A 27,294-nucleotide genomic window follows, 5' to 3' on the forward strand; every position below is an offset into this window, starting at 1 on the left:
ATTTGTTTTAGTATAGAACCTATTACAGGGGAAGCATTCACTCACTGATATTTCTAAGGTTTTTTTAAATAAAAATTCTTCCATTTCAAGACGGTAGTCTGATCTCAAAATTATCACTTTAAGTACATGAATGGCGACAGAGACCCCATTTGCGTATACTACAAAATTACATCAAAACAACAGAGAAGACATTAAAAGAATAAACCCACAATAGCCATGGAAAACAAGGATGCCAGTGGCAGACATAAGTCTTGAGAAATTTGAGACAGAAAGATGTCTGAAATTACAGAAACAGAAGAACAGATAAAAGTATAGGAGTGAGATCTGTTCTTTCTCAAAGAGACAAAAAAACATCTGCCAAACTAGTATGAAAACTAACAGTGGTAGAAATAAAGCATGATTTTCAGAACAGTTGAGTCAGTGAAGACCTTCTCCTAAGAATTGCTCTCTAAAAAGAGAAGACTCTGTAGGGAAAGGAAGCACATTACAACGATGTTGGGTGGAAGAGAAGTAAAACATGGAAATTTCAGGCTTTCCCAAATGCCAAGCAAAAAAAGGAGAGATGAGGGGGAAAAGGAAAAGCAAAGCTAGAAAACAGCTACTTGCTCTCTGAAAGTAAACCAAGGCTTTTCTACCATAGTGATTCTATGAGCCCTCAGCCTTCTGTGGGAAATTCTGAAAGAGAGGGGAACACCAGACCACCTGACCTGCCTCTTGAGAAATCTGTATGCAGGTCAGGAAGCAACAGTTAGAACTGGACATGGAACAACAGACTGGTTCCAAATAGGAAAAGGAGTACGTCAAGGCTGTATATTGTCACCCTGTTTATTTAACTTATATGCAGAGTACATCATGAGAAACGCTGGGCTGGAAGAAACACAAGCTGGAATCAAGATTGCCGGGAGAAATACCAATAACCTCAGATATCCAGATGACACCACCCTTATGGCAGAAACTGAAGAGGAACTAAAAAGCCTCTTGATGAAAGTGAAAGAGGAGAGTGAAAAAGTTGGCTTAAAGCTCAACATTCAGAAAACAAAGATCATGGCATCCTGTCCCATCACTTCATGGGAAATAGATGGGGGAAACAGGTGAAACAGTGGAAACAGTGTCAGACTTTATTTTTCTGGGGTCCAAAATCACTGCAGATGGTGACTGCAGCCATGAAATTAAAAGACGTTTACTCCTTGGAAGGAAAGTTATGACCAACCTAGATAGCATATTCAAAAGCAAAGACATTACTTTGCCAACAAAGGTCCGTCTGGTCAAGGCTATGGTTTTTCCTATGGTCATGTATGGATGTGAGAGTTGGACTGTGAAGAAGGCTGAGCGCCGAAGAATTGATGCTTTTGAACTGTGGTGTTGGAGAAGACTCTTGAGAGTCCCGTGGACTGCAAGGAGATCCAACCAGTCCATTCTGAAGGAGATCAGCCCTGGGATTTCTTTGGAGGGAACGATGCTGAAGCTGAAACTCCAGTACTCTGGCCACCTCATGCGAAGAGCTGACTCATTGGAAAAGACTCTGATGCTGGGAGGGATTGGGGGCAAGAGGAGAAGGGGACGGCAGAGGATGAGATGGCTGGATGGTATCACTGACTCGATGGACGTGGGTCTGAGTGAACTCCGGGAGTTGGTGATGGACAGGGAGGCCTGGCGTGCTGCGATTCATGGGGTCGCAAAGAGTCAGACATGACTGAACGACTGAACTGGACTGATGCACTATTACTTGTGTATGTAATCTAAAATATGACACAAATGAACTTACCCACAGAAGAGAAACAGACTCACAGACACAGAAAACAGACTTGTGGCTCTGCCTGGGAGGGGCTGGGAGGGTGCAGGCGTGGGTAGAAGAGGAATGGACAGGGACCTGGGATTAGGAGATGCAAACTATTACACACAGAATGGATAAATAACAAAGTGCTTCCTACCATGTAGCACAGGAAACTATATTCAATATGCTATGATAAACCACAATGGAAAGGATATGTATATATGTGTTACTAAATCACTTTACTGTATAGAAGAAATTAATGCAACACTGTAAATCGAGTATACTTCAACAAATTAAAAAAAAAAAAAAAAAAAAACCACCTCAGAACTGCGAGATATCAAGCTATGGAAAAGGACAAATTAGAGAACTAAGTAAGAAAAGTTCTTGAAAAATAAAAATCCAAGTGACAAAATAAATCTAACCAAAAACAAACAAACAAACAAAAAAAACAAAACACTGCAAGGCCAGTAGAAAATCAGCCATCTAGAATAGGGTCAGCAAATAAACCTGGTCATGATCTGTATTTCATAAATAAAGCTTTACTGGAACACAGCCACACTATTTCTTTATATACTGCAAGTGGCTGCTTTCACGTCAGTGGAAGAGCAGTTGCAGCGAGAGGCTGTGGACCTCAAGCCTAAAATATTTACCATCGAATCCTTCACAGAAAAAGTACGTCAATTCTTAATCCAGAAAACAGCCAAGCAAAAATAACAGAATGTGAGGCAAAAAGCAAAGGAACGGAAAGCATGAAGGCAAGGTTAAGACATGTGGAGTATACGTCTGAAAGTTCCCACATCTAGTAAGAATTTCATAAAGAGAAAACATAAAAGGGTGGAGAGGACATACTTACAAAAGTCAGAGGAATATTTTCTACAACTAATAAATTAAGTCCTTAAAGATTCAAAACTCCCACTGAACACTAAGCATAATGAACAAAAAGATCCATGTTTACATCTATCATACCAGAGTCCCAGCATAACAGGAAGAAACAGAAAACTCTTAAAGGAGAAAGAATCACAAGCTAGAATCAAGACTGCTGGGAGAAATATCAACAGCCTCAGACATGCAGATGATACCACTCCAACAGCAGACAATGACAAGGAACTAAAGATGACGGTGAAAGAGGAGAGTAAGAAAGTTGGCTTAAAACTCAACATTCAAAAAACTAAGGCCACGGCATCTGGTCCCATGACTTCATTGCAAATGTAAGAGGAGAAACTGGAATAGTGACAGATTTTATTTTCTTGGGCTCCAAAATCACTGTGGATGGTGACTGCAGCCATGAAATTAAAGAAGACGCTTGCTCATTGGAAGGAAACCTATTACAAACCTAGACAATGTATTAGAAATCAGAGACATCACCTGGCTAACAAAGATCCGTATAGTCCAAGCTATGGTTTTTCCAGTACTCATGTATGGGTGTGAGAAATGGACCATAGAGAAGGCTGAGAGCCAAGGGATTGGTGTTTCTGAACTGTGGTGCTGGAGAACACTCTTTTGACAGTCCCTTGGACTACAAGGAGATTAAATCAATTAAACCTCAAGGAAAGCAACTCTGAATATTCATTGGAAGGACTGATGCTGAAGCTGAAGCTCCAATACTTTGGCCAACTGATGCGAAGAGTCAACTCAATAGAAAAGATCCTGATGCTGGGAAAAACTGAAGGCAAAAGGAGACTGTGGCAGAGGTTGAGGCAGTTAGACAGCATCACTGACTCTATGGACAGGAATTTGAGCAAACTCCAGGAGATAGTGAAGGACTGGGAATCCTGGTGTGCTGTAGTTTGTGGGATCACAAAGAGTTGGACATGACTTAGCAACTGAACAACAATAAAAATTAGAGCACAGGAGGAAAATTAATGAAGAAAATTAAAATTACTCAAATTAAAAATTAAAATTACTTTTAAGTAATTTTTTATCAACACCCAGATAAAAACCAATGTTAACACTTTGGTGTATTTTTCTTTCTAGGCATTTAGTTTTATTTTTATAAAACTGAAAATCATCTCATACATAAGGACATTTTCTGAGGAATATGTTTCTATAATAAGAAAATAAACTTTATTACCCACCTCTCACCAAAAAAGTTTATGTTGCTCTAAGTCAAAAGCACTATGTGTTCCTTCATAACCTCTCTTCATTCAAAACAAGGGGGCTAAGTCTCCCATATCGTTATTGTTCAGAATATGACTTTTCATGACAGCAACCATTTTAACACATAACTATCTTAATTCCTTTTTGTTGAATAGATTGTTTCTAGTTTCCAGTTATTACTGCTATCATAAAAATAAAAATCATGTTGCTATCTTTAACCACAAAAAGAGAATTCATACCAGTGAGAAAAATATTACTTAAAAAACAAACAAACCCATACACATACAAAAAACCCCATAACCTTCAACCTAAGTCAAAAGGTAAACTGGAGAAAAAGATTCTTAAAGTAAGGAAAACTTATCAGGAGCTGGCATTAGGGTTTACCTACCTGCTGCTTCCTCACTGTTTGGACCAGCTGACATGCCTAATCGCTCCTTCAGAGACTTGGAAACTTGGACTGTTTAAAAAAGGAAAAAGATTTAAAAAAAAAGTTAGACTTCTTAGAGATCAAAAATCTTTTTCAAAGGTTACAAATCAGATTTATTATACTTGTTTTCTAAGGAAAATGCTTTTGAAAAATATCTTTAGGTCTTAAAAAACTTGTCTTCTTCACAGTACAGATAAGATTTATAGGAAATCACGGATTCTCTAGAGCACTTTGGAAAGCTCAAAAAAAAAAAAAGTCACCTCTTTACATTGAAAAGCAAATACTACTTAATTTCCGGGCGTAGTTTTGCTATTGTACAATATTCTGAAATCTTACTGGCATCAAAAAGTACCCTGCCTTTTGAAATACGCTCTTTAGCTATGAGTCTTCAATGTAATTAATAGGCAACAGGAAAGGAAATTTGATTGCAAAGAAAAAAAGTAACTTCTGTTTACAGGTCTGAGAATGTAAGAAAGAATATAGACCAAACGAGATGGTCTATTTATCAAAGCCTCTTGTGCTAGGGAAGATGTGGAAAGAAATTTCTTATCTTAACTAAATATCTTGTATTTAGTTAAAACTAAATACAAGAAGGAAAAAACACCTTATTTATTTATTTAGTACTTAACACCACTGTTTCAACTGCATGTCATACAATGGGAAAAAATTAAAATCTAACCACTTACCTCTTTCCATATATAAAACTTCAACTATAAAATCATTCTAACTCCCAACTACCTCTAAATTAGTCCACGCTTCTTCATACCAACTTCTACAACACTAAATCTACGCCACTACCTCCTCTTGCCTGTATTACGTTGAAAGCCTGCTAACTCCTTCCTGGAGAACACTCTTAACCCTCTTCTCCATATCTTAGACAGGGTGGTGGTTCCAAAATGCCAATCTGGGCACCCTGATCCTTGTTAATAACCTTCCCATTGTTTGCTACTATCTTCGGATAAGCCCAAACTCTCTAATATTTTAAGCCATATTAGGCTTAAAAGACTCTGTATGACCAGCAGTCCCTTCATCCTCTCCCATTGTCATGCTCTTCTTTCCAATTCTGATTCAGCCACAAGTGAGTCCCTTGAGCTCTGTGCCTTGCACGTGTTACACTCTCAGCCTCTAACCCTTCAACTTTACCTGGATAAACCATGTTTCAGGTCTGAGTGTCAACATCACTTCCTCTGGGAACCTGACCCTGACAGATGGTGAGATCAGGTGCCCTTCCTATGTGCTCCCGTAACACTGTGCACTTCCTGTCACAGAATTTATCACAATATATGTAAGTATTCCTATCTACCATGAGACTACAAGCTCCTGAAGACTGTGAGGGTGTTTTTTACCCAATGGTGACCTAAGATCTAGCAGAGTAAACCTTCAAATGTTTGCTGAATGAAAAAACCGACATGAGAAGATAAAATCTAATCTACTTGAGCAAAAAGAATGACAAACCATACCTGTTAACATTACAAGAGACAAGCAGCAGGATTACACACACAAAGTGCATTAGAACACAGGTACCTTTCTTTGGTGTTTTGTCAGTGTTAGCCTCTGGAGCTTCAATTTTCTTCCCTAGCCTCTGTGCAAGGCTACGCTTTAATGGAGGATCACTGTCACCACCTACAAACAGAGGGAACTCAGCTTCACATTTCAAGTCAACTTTCAGCAAGGTCAAGAAATACAATACAGAATAATTTTGCAAGTTTTCTGCATGTATATGATGTAAGTATATGATGCATGTATATGATATAAATATATGATGCATGTATATGATGTTCACCTTCTAGCTTCCTTATAACTCAATATTAGAAAAAGAATAAAAATGTACCAGAAAAAAGAGAAGGAAGACAAAAAATTAGAAAGCACAAATTAACATTTACCAAATAATTAAAACTAAAAATGGAGGATTATAAACCCTGATTCAAGCTGAAATTCAAGATTTAGGGATATATGGAAAAAAAATCTTCATGCACAAAAAACTCTTTAACTGGCCAACTGCTGAAATCTAGGTAGATTCTGTGATTAAATGCAACTGGGATGATTAGGAGTATAGCAAAAGAACCATAAAATTTAAAAATTTCCTGTGACAACAAGACTCCAAAGGCCAAAACCCCACTTTCTTCAATTTCAGATAAGAAAGCTAAGATTATGAAAGATGCTGTATCTTACCCCCAAGTTATCAGTCAGTCAGTGATAGAGCCAGGACCTAAACCAAGATTCCTAACTCCTGGTTTATTACATTACACTGGTCAATACAAGCTATTTAAATATCAGAAGTCTTAAAAAACTATTCTTTGGATAGTTAACTGAAGATAAACCTTAACTGAAGATAAACCTTAGCAGGGTTCTGTAAAAACTTTAAAGACCCTATACAGAGTATACTTTTCTGTCTCCTCTTATTTATACTTTAAATATACAACCAAAAAATCACAAAGTTAACACATATGCTGCTATTAAGAGATTATTTCCATAATTTTTTACCTAAAATTTCTCAGGCAGCAAGAATGGTATAAAACAAAACACAAAACAGGTAAGACCTCATAAGCATAAGCACATTTTAAACGAGTATGAAAGAAGCTCTGATGTCAGTTAAGATTTTCAAAATAACTCTCTTGAGACAGACACACTACAGTCACTGCACAATAATTGAGTTACCTGGTAAAATACTTCCCCTAAGTACACAACAGCACTAATAAATTTAACTGAATTTTAAATCTGTATGACTTTGCACATGTTAAAAACATAAAAAGATTTTATACATGCTTTCAGCCAGAAATACAAGGGAGTCAATATCAACACTGATTGGGCATCCGTATAAAGAGAATTTTAGAGAAGATATCAAGTAATGCACAAGCAAGCAGAAAACAAAGAATACGCATAAAACTTATCTCACCTACTGAAAATTTTCGTTTCCCCAGTCTCTCGGTTAGACTCAATCTTACCAGAGGTTCATCCCCTAAAATGGCAAAAACAGAATTTCTCTATCATTATCCAATTTTTCCTGTATTCAGTAACTACTAATGGATACAAAGTATGCTCTGATATTAATAAAGTCTCTTGGAAATCAGATCTTCTTAGTCTTGAGAAATAAAGACTACTGACATTTAAAGAGGAAAAAAAAATCAACCTATTGAGTAATAATTCAAATAACCAAATGAACAGTCCAAAGGAAGCAGCAACACAGTCCTAATTATTAACAGTAACCAAGAACACAAAGACACGCTGTATCTAACCAATTGGTTACAAACCCCAAGCTATATTTTTGCTTGCGCACATCCATATGTTAAATAAAATCATACTTTACTTCACTGCTAACTCTCCTCTATAACCTTCCTTGATCCAGCAAGAAGTGAACTCTTTTTTTTGTTGTTGTCTGAATGACACAAACATTTAAATGTATCTGCATACTATAATTACTTCTGTCATATTCCTTATTAGACTTAAAAACTACTAGAGGAAAAGACTTTTACACTTCTCTCTAAATGAAAGTGTTTATTATAGTTCTTTATCTATAATGGACAGTCAATAAATTCATTGCATAAAATAAACAATGTAAAACTTAAATATATAAATATGAAAGCTGCATGGTAACAATTTCAACCTTTTAAACAGTAGAGTCAAATGCACTAATTCTCATCCTTCTATCCAATCAACATACTCAAAATCTCCCTGCAAATCCACCAATACACCAAACCCAAGGATTCTGCTCTCCCACTTAAAAGTAGGAACTCACAGCTGCTCAGATCTACCTGTACCTCACCTTGCTTGCTGGAGAGAGTTACTGTCCTCACCACAGTCCGGACATTCTCTTTTTCAGGACCTGGCATGGGCTGTGACTGGAGTAAAAGACTGGAAGCTCCCGAAGAACCTTCTAAATAAAGAAAGTCAAAGAACAGTAAATAATCGATGAAAAATGAAGCTATCATAAATCAAGAAGTTTTGTTTTTTGAGACCAGGTAAGTCCAATACAGACCACTGGACTACAAGCCAAGCAATCTTTCTGTTCCTGTTTGCCTACAGTGAAATGGGAGTAGGGAAAGGGAGATAATCTCATCTCTTGTCTGCCTTTGGCACAATGTGAAAATAAAATATAAACTGTTCTGAGTTCCTCGGGCACTCAATCTACTTTTACTTACTTACGAGTGAGGCTAACGTTACACTAACCCTAACCTCAGAAGCACACCCCATCAGGTGTGTCAATCTAGTTCTTTCCATCCATACTCAATCGTCTGCAAAATGGAACTCCAAAGTCGCTGCAGAACAAGCTTCAACAAGGCGCTTAGAACCAATCCTCTGATTCTTTCTAAATACATTTCACACAATATCTATTAGGTTGGTACAAACGTAATTGCGGTTTCAGACCATGAATTTTAAATCAGTATAACTAGGCTCAAACACATCTTTACGAATCAAAATAGGAACCATTACAATTATTACATTTTTTGCCAATGAGAAATAAGTTTATTCCTGTAGTGTAAAAACCCGTGCATTTGATGAACCCTTGAAAAGCATTTTCTGTATCCTGTTGGTTGTGAAACCATTTTCCCTGCAAAAAGTTGTTGAGGTGCTTAGAAGTGGTTATCAGTTGGCGGGAGGTCAAATGAGTATGGAAGATAAGGCAAAACTTCACAGCCCAATTTTGTTCAACTTTTGAAGCGTTGTTGTGGAGAAGAACTGGGCCCTTTCTGCTGACCAAAGTCAGCTGCAGGCATTGATTTGCTGAGCATACTTCTCAGATGTAATGGTTTCACTGGGATTCAGAAAGCTGGAGTGCATCAAACTGGCAACAGACCACAAAAGAGAGACCGTGACCATTTTTTGGTGCAAGTTTGGCTTTGGAAGTCCTTTGGAGCTTCTTAACAGTCTGACCGCTGAACTGGTTACAGCCTGTTGTCATGTACAATCCAATTTTTGTTACATGTGATCGAGGAATGTACATATGTGTTACATATGATCAAGGAATGGTTCGTTGTCATTGTGTAGAATAAGAGGAGATCACACTTCAAAATGACGATTTTTTGGTTTTTGGTCAGCTCATAAGGTTACCACTTAGCAACTTTCTTCACCTTTCTAATTTGCTTCAAACACCGAATGACCACAGAATGATCAACACAGTTCTTTGGCAACTTCTCATGTAGCTGTAAGATCAGGTTCAATGACTACTCTTAGTTGGTCACTGTCAACTTCTGATAGCTGTCCACTATGATCTTCATTTTCAAGTCTCCTTTGCAAAACTTCTTGAACCACCACTGCACTGTATGCTTGTTAGCAGTTCCAGAGCCAAATGTGTTGCTGATGTTGAGAGTTGACTCTGCTGCTTTATGACTCATTTTGAACTTGATTTAAGAAAATCACTTGAATGTGCTTTTTGTCTAAAACCATTTCCCTAGTCTAAAATAAATATAAAATACATAGCAAGTAATAAGTCACTAGCAAAAAACAAACTGAGAAATGAACATTAAAATGATGTATAACACACATTATTTAGCAATGTATCCCAGTATCAAACAGCAAAGTTCAACAATGTAAAATCGCAATTACTTTTGCACTAACCTAATATTTTTATGGTTGGAAATACAGATCAACCAGACTAAGGCAAGCGCTAGAAGAAAATTCTAGCAGTTCCTGAGGAAGAATTAACCTACTACAAAATAAAGTCTTTCCTCTTTTAATAATAGTTTAGGGAATTTCCTGGAGGTTCAGTGGTTAGGACTCTGAGCTATCACTGCAAGGTGCATGGGTTCAATCCCTGGTCAGGGAACCAAGATCCTGCAAGCCATGCAATGTGGCCAAAAAAAGTTTATATGCTATTCTTTAGAGTTATATTTCTCAAAATAAACAAGTTCTTTCAGGTTTTTTATTGTACGTGCCTATCTCTGAATAGTTAGGGACAGAAACACAGCTGCAACGGTTTAAAAAAGCAACTATGTTTTAAATAAGACTATGTTTTAATTTAAACAAGCCACAAAAATCAAAATCTATTTGCTCATTTTAGTTGGTGCCAAGTGTCTTTTTAGTCTTCTCTAGAAACATTCAATTCTCCATGTTAAAACTCCTGAAAACTTACCACCTTGCTTCTTTGATTTTTCCTTCATTTTCTTTGATTTAATTTCTTCAAGGGTTTTTATTCCAAAATTCAAACTTTCACCTAGGAACACAAATAGCAACCACGTGAGGAACTAGCACCATTTTACCCTTGCATTTTATTTGTACATACACAGCTGGCATTCAAATGTCTTCTCAATGAATACGAGAAAGTATATGTAAGTGTGTGTGTGTGAGTAAGTGTAATGGCCACAAGGAAGAGGGAGGTGCTGGTAATTAGGAATTAAATTTCAAAGGTATTTAAGATAGTCTGGACATATTCAATAGTGCTGTAAGATTTATGAGCAGAAACTAGCCTCAAAATAGCCCCTTCTTACCTTGTTTTAAATTGATCCCAGGTTTCCGGGCAGAAGTCATTCGTAATCCATTATGAACTTCAAGAGTTGGTTGCAGGGTAGGTGTTTTGGTTTCATCACCTTCCTCAGAAAACTGATCTATATTGTCAACATTTAAGGCAAATTTCCAATTAAAAAACAGATGTAGAGCTTCAAGTCTGATGCTAACTCACTAAGTTACCCTGATCTTTTACTTGTCCTAACGAAAGAGCTAAAGCTTACCATCATCATCTTCATCATCGTCTGCAGCATTGATCACCACAGGTGGGTGTGTAGGGCTGGGAACGTTTTCTGAACTTTCTACTTTCATAACACTTCGCAGCTGAGGAGAGGGATTAGACTGGACAGATAATTTGCTCTGCTGAACTGTGAGCTGGCTAGCTTTCACGTCCTCTTCTGGCGACTCAGGCACAGTGGGCAACACAGCTAGACATAAAAAATTAGTTATAAATTAAAAGAAAAAAGTTCCAATTCATCAAAAAACTCCAATTATCTATAATAAGCTTGGTGATTTGAGCATTGTCTTTTTTAATTTATCTCTTTTAATTAAAAATTTAATTTAATTTTTAATTTCCCCATTTTCCCAATTAGGTTCTAAACTTCCAGGAGGGAAAATGTGGCTTCTAGCTAAAAACTATTCACTCCATGTAAACACAAAGTAGGCACTCAGAGAATAAAAGCTAGATGCATAGTAATTATTTACACATTCTAGACATTAAATTTTAATACTGAAATTCTAGACTGTAGGATCAAGAAACAGCTTTTTAAAGAGACAGTGGGTAATACTTTTGAATCAAATCAGAAAGGAGTGAGCCTTTTTTCCCCTTAAAGAAGATAAAAATATACAGCCATCAGATTTTAATCACACAGCAGATGTGGCTTTTAAATGGCTGATCACTCCATTAGGAAATTATTTTAAATGGAAATAAATACTAGCTTTTGACAGAGTGTGAGTTTTATTTTAGATTATACCCTAGAGCAGGATAAGCAAGTTTTTTAATATATAGAAGTATACAGTAAATATTTTAGCCTTGTAGATCTGTGTTTCAACTACTCAACTCTGCAGCAGGAGCACAAAATTTGGCCATAGAAAATATGTAAACAAACGGGCAGGGCTTCATTTCAATAAAATTTTACTTTGCAATACAGGTCAAAGACCAGGATTGCCAACCCCTGGCCTGGACAATCAAGTTTCTTTTGAAAAATCTCTGTAAGCATGGTAAGAAAATGGGAAATGACGTAAGCTAAATAAGCTAAACTGTCATGCCAAGAAACATTTGTGAAGCAGCACAGCTTTGTCAACAAAGTTTTAATCATGACTGCTACTTTACTGGCTTATGACTGTGCACAAGTCATTTAACCGTAATAAAGTTCAGTTTCCTCATCTGAAGTGAAAATAAAACTGCTTTCTCACAAGACTACAGAGACGGCAATGTACTCTGTAAGTGTGTACTCTATAAAGTATGCATGTAGGTGTTCATTATACAGCAACTAGCCTTTTAAAATTAAAAAACGAAACTCACTTTTGCTTGGAGGTAGGAAAAGGCCATCAACATAACGTCCTCTGTTGTGATGGAAAGCACAGTTTAGTTTCTGACATCCCATTGGCTGATTTTCCCAATAACAAGGAATCTCACTGCGTTTTTTCTGTAAGAGGAAAAAGACATCAGTATGACCTGTATTCACTTGGTCGTGTTTTCTGGACAAAGTTCACACAAGGTTAAAAAATCTGAGGCATGTGAAATGATTTTGAGTGTGAGGAAAAGGGGTTGCTGAAAGTGACATATCCTAGCATGATGGAGAAATCAAAGAGCAGGAAGAACTTTGCTGTTCTTTCTCCTTGCCCTCTTCTTAAATGTCCATAATTTAGAAAAGGGGAGTAATATAGTAGGTAAGATTATGGAGTCCAAGATAATAGTGTTTGATTCTCTATCACATTACTTACTGACCATGTAACGTCAGACAAATAATACCTCTTAGTCTCACTTTCCTCAGCTATAAAATGGGAGTACAGTAGCTATCTAATCAGGTTCTTATGAGAAATAAATGAAATAATGTACAAGAAGCACTTAGCGATAGAAGAGTCAATAAACTGCAGTTGTTATCTGAAGCTGAGAGTTCAAGATTTGGATAAAAAAATTCTTCCCATTCGTGACTTCTCAAAGGCTCATGTAACACACTAAAAAGGTCTCCTTCCCAAGCTACCTTGCTTTTATAAAAGGGAACAAGGAAAACAAGAATAGAATGATTTGCTGGATCACAGGATATATGTCCAAGAGAAATACATATTAGTTCTAACACAGACATGATATTAGATGTATATAAAGAATTTCAAAGCAACACTATTAAAAAGAGCTCCAAAATGGAAACAAACCAAATGTACAGCGACACTAGAATGGATACATTCCAGTATATACATTCTGGAATACTTTGCAGTATATTCATAAAATACAATGCTATCCAGTAATGAGTGGGAATAAACAATACTATGGGAACAAAATGAAAGAAGCCAGACAAAAGAGCACACACTGTATGATTCTATTTACAGAAAAACCAAACAGTCAAAACTTTACTATGGCAGAATAGTCAAGATGGTGACTAGTTTTGGGACTGTGGTGAATGACAATGAGGAGATAAAGGGGGAAGACAGGGTTGGAAATGTTCTATTTCATGATCTGGGTGCTGGTCTATTAGGTACACTCACTCAATGAAAACTCAACATGTAAGATAATGATTTGTGCACATTTCTATATAACTCAAAAAAAAAAGTCCCAATAAGGACTTCTGAAAAGTAATTAATGTCTGATTAATAACCTGCATTATGTTAGATCTCTCATAATAAAGCAGCATAAGCTTTAAATTTCAAGGCGAACAACAGTACTATTCAAAAACTTCCATTTTTCAATATGGAAGAAATAAATAAAGAAACAATGCCTGAAACGAAAAGAACCTTAAAGGTATCAAGAAGGGCAATGATTCCAATACCTGCTGTAACTGGGAGATTGATAATACACTGTGTTGGTAGGAATGTGGAAGAATCATGAGTCCCACACACTGGTAACAGAAATGTAAACTAGTTCAACATCTCTCAAAGGTAATTTGGTAAAAATTACGTCACCCTGCTTATTTAACTTATATGCAGAGTACATCATGCGAAATGCCAGGTTAGATGAAGCACAAGCTGGAATCAAGACTGCCGGGAGAAAAATCATGCAGATGATACCACTCTAATCAGAAAGTGAACAGGAAGTAAAGAGTCTCTTGATCAAAGTGAAAGAGGAGAGTGAAAAAGCTGGCTTAAAATTCAACATTCAAAAAAACTAACAGGATTATGACATCCAGTCCCATCACTTCATGGGAAATAGATGGGAAACAATGGAAACAGTGACAGACTTTACTTTCTTGAGCTCCAAAATCACTGCAGACGGTGAGTGCAGCCATGAAATTAAAAGATGCTTGCTCCTTGGAAGAAAAGCTATGGCAAACCTAGACAGTGTATTAACAAGCAGAGACATCACTTTACCAACAAAGGTTCGTATAGTCAAAGCTATTGTTTTTTCAGTTGTCACGTATGGATATGAGAGTTGGACCATAAAGAAGGCTGAACATTGAAGAATGGATTCTTTAGAACTGTGGTGCTGGAGAAGACTCTTTAGAGTCCCTTGGACAGCAAAGAGGTCAGCCAGTCAAATCCTAAAGGAAATCAACTGTGAATATTCACTGGAGGGACTGATGCTGAAGCTCCAATACTTTGGTCACCTGATGCAAAGAGCCAACTCACTGGAAAAGATCCTGATGCTGGGAAAGATTGAGGGCAGGAAGAGAAGGGGATGACAGAGGATGAGATGGTTGGGTGACATCACTGACTCAATGAACATGAGTTTGAGCAAACTCTGGGAGACAGTGAAGAACAGAGAAGCCAGACATGCTGCAGTCCATGGGGTTGCAGAGTCATACACGATGGAGAGACTGAACAACAACAATGTAAAAGAATTATGCCCTGCACTTACTGCCACATGTTTTAAAAAAGTATGGCAAATAACTCAGTCTTTGAAAGAACTTTATAGTATTTATTAGTATCCCGTTACCCTTAAAAGTTAGGTATAATAGCTACAACTGCACTTCCCTGGTGGTACAGTGGGTAAGAATCCACCTAATTCGGGGAACATGAGTCTGATCCCTAGTCTGGGAAGATTCCACGTGCTGTGGAGCAAACTAAGCCCATGTGCCATGACTACTGAGTCCATGTGCTGCAAGTACTGAAGCCTGTGCTCTGCAACGACAAGCTACCGCACGAGAGGCCCGTGTACTGTGATGAAGAGTAGCCCCGCTGACTGCAGTTAGAGAAAGCCCACGAGGAGCAACAAAGACCCCAAGCAACCAAATGAAGTCGCTCAGTCCTGTCCAACTCTTTGAGACCCCACGGACTATACACAGTCCATGGAATTCTCCAGGCCACAATACTGGTGTGATTAGCCATTCCCTTCTCCAGGGGAATCTTCCCAACCCAGGGATCGAACCCAGGTCTCCAGCATTGCAGGCAGATTCAAGACTGAATCTGTAACCAGCTGAGTTACCAGGGAAACCCATGAAGCTACCAGGTGCTACCACTGTTATCACCAGGGAAATGCAACCAAACAAATAAATACATAAATGCATAAATAAATGTTAAAAAAAAAAAAGCTACCATTGCTCTTTAAAATAACATCTAATTATTTCTTGAGGTAGCACCTGATGCCAATCTTCCCTGCTCCTGGATCTGTCTTTGCTTCTTTCCTAAAAGCAACCTTCAAATTACTGGATATGATAGCATTATCTTTAAACTGAAGTCATAGGACATTTATTTAACATGTTTAATACCATTACTGAATTTTATTTCAAAATAAAAAGTAATACACAAACAATAAAGATGACTTGGAAAATAAAATTAATACCTATTATGCCATTACACAGTGAGTCACTTATTTTGATATAGAATTCTTAAAAAAAAAAACAAAACTGTAAAATGTATTGATTCACATTTAAAAGAAAGGTTTTCCATGTAATTCTGTACATTTTTACTTAGCAACACACCCTCATAGTAACATTCTCCTACATGATTATTTCTTTAGCTTTTAAAAAAGCCATATATATAACACATGGTTCAAAGATATACAGCTGGTCCAAACATACACAGTGAATGCTCATCATCTGCCATAGTTTATGCACTATAAAACTACCCTAAGTATTTAACTAACAAATACGGAACCATTCTGTCCCTTAAGGACCCAGGGACTGAACTTAAGTCTCCTGCATTGCAGGCAGATTCTTTATCCACTAATCCCCTGGGGAAGCCCCATATAATGGGCTTCCCAGAGCAAAACATGCACATGTATTGCTGCGTTTTCACCTTTGGGAGAAGTGTGTGTTCTTTGTGAACCCTCATGCAGAGACCATAACAGAAACACACATATGAATAACTCCAGACTACGGCTGTCTTCTATAATCAGTGTATCCTGACTCTATCACTGTAATAAATCAGAATTCACATAAAATGCAGGAAACGTGGGAGATAGATATTCAATCGCTGGGTCGGGAAGATCCACTGGAGGAGGAAATGGCAACCCACTCCAGTATTCTTTCTTGGAAAATCCCACGGACAGAGGACCCTGGCAGACTACAGTTCATGGGGTCACAAGAGGTCAGACACGACTGAGCACACACACATGCATGCATGAATGCATGCATCAACCATATGCTAAGTCCCTTGAGTTTTCTAGAGAATTCCAAATGTATTAGGTTGATGCAAAATTGCGGTTTTTCCATTGTTGAAAGTTGCTGTTTCATACTGGAATATATTCTTAAATAAATGTGATTACGTTACACATAATTTTAATGTGCATTTCTCACTTTATGTCTTTCTGCTAATGACTTATTACATGCTGTTTATTTTATATTTATTTTAGACTAGAGAAATGATGTTAGACAAAAAGAAAATTCAAGGGATTTTCTTATTCAAGTTCAAAATGGGTCATAAAGCAGTGGAGACAACTCCCATCAACAATGCATTTGGCCCAGGAACTGCCAACAAACATACAGTGCAGTGTAGTCCAAAAAATTTTGCAAAGGAGACAAAAGCCTTGAAGATGAGGATCAGAGTGGCTGGTCAGAAGTTGACAATGACCAACTGAGAGTAATCATTCAAGTCGATCCTCCAAAGAACTCAAAGGTGATCATTCTGTGGTTGTTCGGCATTTGAAGCAAATTGGAAAGGTGAAAAAGCTTGAAGAGTGGAAGCCTCGTGATCTGACCAAAAATCAAAAATATCACTGATCTGAAGTGTTGTTTTCTCTCATACTATGCAACAACGAACCATTTCTCGATCATATTGGGATGAGCAACAAAAGGTGGATTTTATACAACTGACGATGACCAGCTCAGTGGCTGGATGGAGAAGCTCCAAAGCACTTCCCAGAGCCAAACTCGCACCAAAAAAAGGTCATGGACACTGGTGGTCTGCTGCCAGTCTGACCCACCACAGCTTTCTGAATCCAGGTAAGACCATTATATCTGAGAAGTATACTCAGCATATCAACATGATGCACAAAAAACTCCAACATCTGCAGCCAGCACCCTCAACAGAAAGGGCTCAATGCTTCTCCACAACAACGCCCAACCGTTGCACAAGCAACACTTCAAAAAATTGAACAAATTGGGCTATGAAGTTTTGCCTCATTCACCATATTCACCTGACCTCTCACCAACCGTCACTTCTTCAAGCATCTGGACAACTTTTTGCATGGTGAAGGCTTCCACAACCAGCAGGATGCAGAAAATGTTTTCCAAGAATTCATCAAATCCCGAAGCAATTTATTTCTCATTGGCAAAATGTGTTGATCGTAATTAATTCTATTTTGATTAATAAAGATGTGTTTCGAGCTAGTTATAATGATTTAAAATTTGCAGTCTGAAACAGCTATTACATCTGCAGCAATCTAATATATGTTCTGAGACTGGCACAGCGTTCCTAAGAGTTGTGCCAGTTTACTCTGCTTGCAATGTTATAGCATGATTTTTTAAAAGTTGCAAGAGCATTTCTTTTTCTGAACGTACTTAGTGAATCTATTTGGAAGACAGAATAGAATGTTATTTATTTGCTAAGTCATGACCAACTCTTTGCAACCCTACGGACTGCAGTCCACCAGACTCCTTTGTCCATGGGATTTCCCGGGCAAGAATACCGGAGTGGGTTGCCATTTCCTTCTCCAGGGGATCTTCCTGACCAAGGGATCGAACCCACGTCTTTTACACAGACAGGTGGATTCTTTAGCACTGAGCCACCAGGTACTCAGCTGAAACCAGAATGGAGTGGCTACGTAACCCCAGACCTACAAACTGCGTATTTAGGCTCTTTCTTCTTTCCCCACCCCTTCTCAAACAATTCTAAAGTCATTATGTGAGGCTGAGAGAGGTAGGCACAGATGCTGGGAGAGGAAGGGCAAGTGGCCCAGAGCACAGTGGTAGAGGCTGACTGAGATGAGGAAGGCATCCACGGGATGAAGTAGAATTGGCACAAGTTGTCAGGGTTAGCAAAGCATTTGTGTAGGAGGATAGCCAGCACAGTGCTGGAGCCTGAGAAGGGTAGGAAGGCTTCTGTGCAGAAGCAATCTCATGATAGGGTGAGGAGGGTGTACTCACGGAGGTCAGCCTAGAAGGGGCATCAGAGACTAAGCAGGGTGAGGAAGGCAGGGTCTTCCTGATTGGGGGTCTAGTGTTGTCAGAGGATGAGCCGAAGGGGGGCGGGGGGGGTGGCAAACGAGTAGAGCATGTGGACCTGGACAACCTTGTTAGGCCAGAAAGTGAAGACGTGTTCAAAGAAGGACAGAAACATCACAAAGATACAAAAATCAGCTTTAAGGGCTCTTATTGGCCAAACATCAATCTGAGGAGGAAAAAATGATAGTAATGGCATATAATACACTGAATAAAACAGGAAATCATTGAGACCACACATAAAAACTTGGAAAAAAAAATTTCATTCAAAATTTGATATGAAATGGGATAATTACAAGGTCTCAAAGTACCTTTCCAAAACATAATTACAAAAAAAAAAAAAAAAATGTACGGTGAAGCAATCTGGTGGCTACCACCTTAATGAAGTGATGCAAGTTAACATCAGTAATGGGATAATTAAAATTGTACACCACTCAATGGTAAGCAGTGAGAAGAATATCACCTCTGTGATATTCCTGCCAAAAATATAAGATCTGAATTTAGCAATGAGGAAGTATTAGATAAACCCAAAGGGAGGAACATTACACAAAATAACTGTCCTATAGCGACTAAAAATGTCAAGGTCAATGAAAGGCAAGAAAAGACTGATCAACTGTTCTAGACAGAAGGCCAAATCACTATGAAACTCAATGCAGCACATGATTCTGGACTCACTCCTATTGCAATAAAGAACATTACCAATTCAAGGGCAAAACCTGAATGGGATCTGAGGATTCAATGAGAGTAATATATAAATGTTAATATTCTAATTTTGATGGTTTATCACAGTTATGGTTTAGTGGAAAGTTTCATACTATATTTGCAACTTTTCTCTAAGTTCAGACTGTTTTAAAATAAACACAGAAATATAAACACTCCCTAAATATACATATATGATTTTCACTTTAGACAAAATTACCAAACGGCCTTTATGAAATATGATACTAATTCATACCATAAAGCATCTCGATATTAAGTGAACATTTCACTAATGACAGAAATTTCACTAGGTCATTAAAAAAGAATTTAACCCACATGTTACATAAGATGATTTTTACTGCCACATTTTTTATTGTCCCATCAGGACACAAGACTACTTACTAAAACACAAACTGAAGACTTACATCAATCTCCATGTGCCGAAACCTGCACACCTGTCGAAAACAGCGCCCTTCTTGCCATAATGTGCAAACAGTTTCATTTCCCAGTGCAGCTTCACAGTGACGGAATGGACAGCTGTCACCCTGCGAACAGAAGGAATAATACAGAAAAGAACTGTGGGATCAAACCAGCCCCCAGGCAAAACGCTCACTGTAAAGTTCTCGGTACCTAGACAAACACGGAGAGACAGGGAGAAAACAACTGAAGTGGGATGGTAAGAACAATCAGAGGTCAAGAAATGTTTAATTTCCTAAAACCTATCCTTTATCTGATCTGACAACATGAATGACACAAGCTGAGAGACGGGGTTCAAAAATACAAGTGGGAATATTAGGTACCCTTAAAAAATATGTTTTACAGTTCATCTTCAAAACTGTTTCATATATCCTGACTTGTATAACTAGCTTTAAATGGAAAATTAGAAATTTTTAGAAATTTTTAAATTAGAATTTAAGTATAATTCCATGTTTCACCATAAATTTCATACAATGCTACTATTTGAAACAAAATGCTACTGTTGTGCAACTTGTTAAAGCTTTGCTCAAAACTAACAATTTAAAATATAGTACCAAAATGATTTAAGAAAAATACTTGGGGGAAAAAAAAAACACATGTATAGAATTAGTCACAAAGGAATAACAGAAAATAATAGATAAATCTAAATGGAGCTGCAGAAGAAACAAGCTGAAAAGCAGGAAGCTCCAACAAAGAAAAAAGCTCTAATAAACCTGCAAAAGCATATTTAGAAAAGTGGCTTTAGGATTCAGCAGGAAATCTGAAGGGAGAAGTCAAATTCAGTCCACGACAATTCTATAAATACAATACAATCCACCCATTCATTTACTACAAAGTAAATTTACTAGATAAAGATCAAAGTTAGCAAGCCACAGTCAAGTGTTCCTAATTCCTTAAAAGCACCCTGAACAGACTGATTATAGCTATAAGAACACCGAATGATGACTAAATGCTATCTTTTTACTTCTGGAGTATGGAGAACATAAAATGAACAGGAAAAAAAACGATGAGCAATAAATTCCCTTAGGAATGCTATCCTTTACGAAAAATTGACAGCAGATAATAAACATTGAGCAAAACACAAAAGACACCTTGGTATGCTGGGAAAATTTTATTCAATTTTATTAGGGAAATCATAGAAAGAACTGATTTAGAGATGCTAATTCTTACTTTAGTACAAGTAGAATAGAAAAAAAAATAGCAGTCTTCTCCTTGATTAGGCATGCTGAGTAGATCCTTAGATGAGAAGTGGCTTTTTGAAAACAAGCCACTGCTTCCTCTAGGCGAGGACCAGCTCCAAGTCCTCTTGATATGGGTTTAATCTTCCAAAAGACAAGTCAATCACAGAAATCGTCTTTTAAATGTTAATCCTAAAATGAGAAGACAATGAATGAAAATATTTCAGGTAAATTCTTTCAACAATCTTCTCCAAATCATCCTGACCAATGAACAGAGCCTTATGAAAATTCTGATTCATATTTTAATCTGTGAATGTTGTATATTCTCATCTACAATGCAAAATTTTTGTTAAACAGCCATGCTTCTTTCTTTGCATTCTCTATGGTGCTTCACCATAAATTATGTAAGCATTATATACTCAACAAATGATCTGCAGTTTAGATTAACTTGGACTATTTTACACAAGATAATTTGCTAAATCTGTATTTCTGACAAACTAGACTTTTTTCATCTAATTATTCACAAGCATTTTTGTTATTTCCAAAGTATATAATTCTAAGTATGTGGAAAAAACTATCTCACTGGAATAGCTGGTGAACCACTACTCCTGAAAAATCTGTAGAGCGAGCTAATACAATGAAGATGACCGAAGAGCTGCACACCGATCACACAAAAGGAGCAAAAGAAGTTCTCAGGGCTTATCCCTAAAATAGTGCTTATGCAGAATGACCAGCATTCCCTCTCCCCTTAGTTCCTGCCATACCATAGTTCTCACACTAAAGGGTTCAAGAAAGCAAGCTTCTACAGAAGTAAAAATACATGACAAGAGCACGTGTCAGAATCTGGAAGGGGTTTCTACAAACCCCTACATCAGAGGACAAAGTTTCAGAAACATGGATCTAGGGACTTCCCTTGTGGTCCAGTGGTTAAGACTCGCAATTCCACCACCCCGAGTGTGGAACTGGTCCCTGGTTGGGGAAGTTCCGCGTACCAAAAGCTTTTGGCCAAAACAAAACAAAAAGATCTTAAAAGAGAAACATTGATCTACAACTTGAAATTAAGATGAATCAAATTCACATTTTCCACTAACAATTCCTAATCCAAGAATAGCAGGCCATGGTAAAACCAGCCTTTAACTCAGCAACCTAGGTTAGAAGAGTTATGTTACTAAACACACACGAAACCTTCAAAATTTAAATATCCTATGGCTTTCAATTCCATTTCCAGAATTTATCCTGAGATTAATATTCAACAGTGGAAACAGTGACAGACTTTATTTTTGGGGGCTCCAAAATCAACGCAGATGGTGACTGCAGCCATGAAATTAAAAGACGCTTACTCCTTGGAAGAAAAGTTATAATCAACCTAGACAGCATATTAAAAAGCAGAGACATTACCTTGCCAACAAAGGTCCATCTAGTCATGGCTATGGTTTTTCCAGTGGTCATGTATGGATGTGAGAGTTGGACTATAAAAAAAGCTGAGTGCCAAAGAATGGATGCTTTTGAACTGTGGTGTTGGAGAAGACTCTTGAGAGTCCCTTGGACTGCAAGGAGATCCAACCAGTCGATGCTAAAGGAAATCAGTCCTGAAAATTCATTGGAAGGACTGATGCTGAAGCTGAAACTCCAATACTTTGGCACCTGATACGAAGAACAGACTCATTTGAAAAGACCCTGATGCTGGGAAAGACTGAAGGCGGGAGAAGGGGACGACTGAGGATGAGATGGTTGGATGGCATCACTGACTCAATGGACATGAGTTTGAGTGAACTGTGGGAGCTGGTGATGGACAGGGAGGTCTGCAGTGCTGTAGTCCATGGGCTCGCAAAGAGTCAGACACGACTGAGCGCCTAAACTGAACTAATATTCAACAAATATGCAAAAGAATAGTGCCTAAGAAAGTTCATCACCATCTTCTAACAACGAAAAAACACCTAGAAACCTACATGTTCAAAAACTGATGCTTCTATAAACCACGGAATGACAAGGATTGCCAGCAAACACCGGAAGCTAAAAAAGCAAAGAAGGATCATTTCCCTACAGGTTTCAAAGAGAGCACGACCCTGTCAACACCTTTTCAGACTTCTAACCTGCGAAACTGTGAATAATAAACTTCTGTTGCTTTAAGACACCCAGGTGTGTGGTGCTTTGTTATGGAAGCCCTAAGAAACTAATATACATTAAAAATAGAGTCAACTGATCTTTGCCGAAGAAGCAAGGCAATTTCAAAGAAGAAAGGACAGTCTTTTCAACATACAATGCTGGAAGAAGAGGATACCTGCATGCAAAAAATATATCTAGACAGGGATCTTAAACCTTTCACAAAAATTAAAATGGATCACAAATGTGAAATTATAAAACTCCTAGAGAATAAAACAAGAGAAAATCCAGTTGATTCTGGGTGTGGTGATAGCTTTTTAGACATAACACCAAATGTACAGTCCATTAAAGAAACCATTGATAAGTTGGAGTTAATTAAAATTAAAAACTTCCACTTCTCAAAAGCACTATTAAGAGAATGAAAAGCCAAGTTACAGACTGGGAGAAAATTTCTGCAAAACACATAACTGATAAAGGACTGGTATTCAAAATATACAAAGAACCCTTAAAATGCAACAATAAGAAAAACAAATCAGGGACTTCCCCAGTGGTCCAGTGGTTAAGACTCCACGCTTCCAATGCAGGGAGCACAGGTTTGATCCCTGGTGGGAAACTAAGATCCCATCACCCATGCCATGCGGCACAGCCAAAAAAATAAGTTAAAGAAAAACTAATTTAAAAATGGGCAAAAGATCTAAACAGACACCTCACCAAAGAAAATATACAGATGACAAACAAGCATATGAAAAGACACTCAGTATCACTGGGAGTTGCAAATTCCTTTTAGAATGGCTGACGAAAATCCAAAAACTGATACCACCAAGTGCTGGTGAGGATATGGTAGCAGGAAGAAAGCTAGAAAAATATAGATCAAATGTTAGCAGTAGTTATAGTCACGGTGGTAGGATTACAGGTGGCTATTTATTATTTTATGCTGAGAATAACACTATATTTTCTAATATGATGAAACACAGATGTACCAGAAAATTCAAGTCTACCCTAACTGACCTGACCATTGTTGATATGCTACAGAACAGAACAAGGACTGGGTTTTTAATACTACTTCACCAGTCCACTACCAACATTCCTCTGACCACAAAGAGAATGCATTCCACCATTTAGGGTACACCAAAAGGTAACTTTAAAAATCAGAGGAAGAGAGGGAATTTCCTGAGGGTCCAGTGATTAGGATTTGGCACTTTCATGGCCTGAGTTCAATCCCTGGTTGGGGAACTGAGATTCTGTAAGCAGAACGGCCAAAGAAAAGAAAGAAAATTTAGAGGTGGGAAAAATTAGTTTGAGATTAACATATACATACTACTACATGTAAAATAAATAATCAACAAAGACCTACTGTATAGCACAGAATATTATAATACTCTGTAATAACCTATATGGGAAAAGGATCTGAAAAAGAATGGATATACGTATATGCACAACTGAATCACTCTGCTGTACACCTGAAACTAACAGAGCACTGTACATCAACTCTACTACAACATAAAATAAAAACTAAAAAACTGCCTCCAATGGGATCAAGTCTCTAGGAATTAACTACAATGACACACACAAAAAGAAAAAGTATTAGTCAGGAAAGAAAGGAAACATTTTACAACAGAAAGGAGGCTTTGGTGTCCCCTTCATCCCTGAAATCAACATCCCAAAGAACATAAATGAACTGTTGTTGGTTTCAGTAAGACTGCTACATATTAATCAAACAAAATGAGATTTATGAAATAGTAGAATAGCATGAGTTGTACTCCCCACCCCCCTGCCCACCATTTTTTCAAAATCGATTCTGTAAAACACCCTGAGGTAGGCAAGGCAAGGCATGGAGAGACTGAATCCTGAATAGATATGCATCACGTTACTAATGTTTAAATAGAACAGTTCTTTCATATATCCCTTTTACATACTGAACTTCTAAAACTTTCACTGGGGGGTGGGGGGAAGGCTATAACTGCTATGCAAGAAAATAGCCCCCAAAAATGTAGAGGTAAAAAATTCACTGTAATTATTACTACATAAGACAAAAGTCCAAAACCATGGTGCACATTTCCTTTTTTTTAAAAAAGAAATAGTACCCAAGATAAATAAAAATCTGAATAAACACTGATGAAAAAGACAAAACTGAATTATAGGATATCACTATCAGGACATTCCCCAGAATGCAAAAAGATGCCAATGTGGGAGGAAAGATACATAACATGGAAGTAATTCCAGAAGATTCAATTTCTACACAATGAAAATTATATAAGGTTGGAATGGAACTGGTAGAAATGATAATAAAATAACAATACAAAGAAATTTCCCTAAACTGGATGAACTTAAGTCTTTTAACTAAAGGATTCATCAAATGCCAGGCAGAAATGTTCTTTAAAGACATCACTACTTCACCATATACCATATATATAATGGTGAAATTTTTGAATTCCAATGGTAAAGCAGAATTATACAGACTTCTAGGAAAAAGCAGACTGAAAACAAAGGAAAGAAAATCAGACTTGACATCTGACACATTATTTGAATCTCTAAAATTTCAAAAGACAAAATATCCAGAATTTAAAGGTGATATTATTACTCTAGATTGAGCTTTTCAAATTACATTTCAAGAAAAGCTCAGGACTGGGAAGAAGGTTTTAGAAAGTCTCATAAAATATGTATCATATATGTACTCCACATATTCTTTTAAAAATTACTAAAGGAAGCGGTCTAACTTCAGAAAAAAAAATTAGAAAAAATAAATAGAAAAAGAACAAAACAATGAAAAGGCATTTTCTCATTATTTTTTTAAAAAGTTTTAAAGCAACTACTTGGGGGTGTCTGATTTATGATACAGCTGATAAATCCTAAATAAACTGAACCATATAGTATATCAAAAGAGTAACAAAACATGATCAAAGAAGGTTTATTCCAGAACTAAGAATGGTTTAACATTAGGAAATTCATTACTAGAATAAACAGGGGTTAAAAAAGGAAACTCTGCAGTATCTTAAGATTTCAAGAACAGAAAAATGGTGAAAAAATATTTAAAACTGTAGTTTTTTAAAAGTTAAAATGGCTTTTTAAAAGAAGCTACAAACATCTATTCCCAATAAAAACTCTGTAAATTACAAGGAACCTTCTTAGCATAAGTGTACTAATTGATCAGAAACTATCATCATATGTGACATGGTAAAACATTACAAGTAAATCACTCAAGGGAAAAAAAAGCCTGTCTGTACTACCATCCAACACCGTTTCAGAGTTCAATGCATGCAATAAGGGAAAAAAGTACAAAGATTAGAAAGGATGAAGCAAAAAATTTAGTATCTGTAGATTACAGGCTTGCAAACTATACAATCTAACAATCAATTAAATAAATTTTAAAAACTAACATATTTTTTAAAATCAGTAAATTTCTTATGTTCCAACAACAATCATTCAGATGATAACAAGAGTCCTAGTCACCATAAAACTAAAATATATAGGAAGAAAACAAAGAAATATAAAAGACCCCATCAAATTAGAAACAAAACCAAAACTATTAAACTACTAAGGCACAAGAAGACCTGGATAATGGAGAGATAATGGAGTAGAGGCTTAAAGAAGTTTACTTTTCCCCTAAATACCTTAAGTAGATTGAATACAATTCAATTCAAAATCTCAATGATACTTTATTATTGGAACCTGACAGACTGCAAAATTACTTAGAGTAACTAAGAAAATCTTAAGAAGAATGAGAGGGCCCTGGGCTTCCTGTAATTACCACAGGTGTGAAATATAACATTTAAATGTAATATTGGCAAATGAATGAGTACAAGATAAACAGAATTCAGGCAATTTCTGGAAAAAGTGGCATTTGAAATTAACAACAACAAAAAAATTAGCCATCCATTTGAAAAAAATAAATTCTATATCATACAAAAAAGGTTTCAGGAGAACAAAATCAAGGATGACAAAGATGCTGTAACTCACTAAAAGGACCATATAAGAAAGATTCTGAACTCATAACTATGAGGAGCTAAAAAGCATTTTTGACAATGGTTAAGGGGAGGAAGACAGGCAATGTCATGTAACTACAATCCTTAGATTACATTTTAATATAAAATATGTAAACACTTAAGTACTGGGAAGAAATGCATGGGTTTTTTTTTTTTTTTTTTAGTAAGCTCAGGATGAAAAAAAACCTGTCCTAAACATGATACCAAAGTTACAAACCAAGACAAAACTCATAGATGTGACTACATAAAATGAAAACCATTCGTACAGCAGAAGATCAGCAACATGGCCAAGGATTAATACCTTCACTAAAAGGGGTGTGTTAAGAACTTTTAAAAATCAAAAAGACTTCACTAATACAGT

The 27,294-nt window shown here is 37.0% G+C and overlaps 1 protein-coding gene across 25 annotated transcripts in view; it reads right to left on the reverse strand.

Moving 5' to 3' along the window:
- ZC3H11A (zinc finger CCCH-type containing 11A) overlaps positions 1–27,294 on the reverse strand; it is a 44,222-nt gene that overhangs the window by 8,858 nt on the left and 8,070 nt on the right. For 23 of the 25 annotated variants that reach the window (XM_086345762.1, XM_086345760.1, XM_086345754.1 and 20 more), the window contains 10 exons: positions 20,840–21,039; positions 19,618–19,737; positions 12,265–12,388; positions 10,964–11,167; positions 10,724–10,840; positions 10,369–10,449; positions 8,062–8,172; positions 7,195–7,257; positions 5,823–5,921; positions 4,260–4,328 (listed from right to left, as the gene is read on the reverse strand). In XM_086345762.1, coding sequence (XP_086201888.1) covers positions 4,260–4,328; positions 5,823–5,921; positions 7,195–7,257; positions 8,062–8,172; positions 10,369–10,449; positions 10,724–10,840; positions 10,964–11,167; positions 12,265–12,388; positions 19,618–19,737; positions 20,840–20,893 — 1,042 coding nt within the window. In that variant the 5' untranslated portion in view covers positions 20,894–21,039. Of the gene's footprint in view, positions 1–4,259; positions 4,329–5,822; positions 5,922–7,194; positions 7,258–8,061; positions 8,173–10,368; positions 10,450–10,723; positions 10,841–10,963; positions 11,168–12,264; positions 12,389–19,617; positions 19,738–20,765; positions 21,040–27,294 lie in introns of those variants that run through there. The other 2 variants (XR_015143814.1, XR_015143813.1) reach the window with 1 other exon arrangement.

The sequence above is a fragment of the Bos grunniens genome, chromosome 16 (assembly GCF_055505025.1).
Source record: "Bos grunniens cultivar Pamir isolate PY7600 chromosome 16, Bosgru_T2T1.0, whole genome shotgun sequence".
Classification (NCBI taxonomy): Eukaryota; Metazoa; Chordata; class Mammalia; order Artiodactyla; family Bovidae; genus Bos; species Bos grunniens.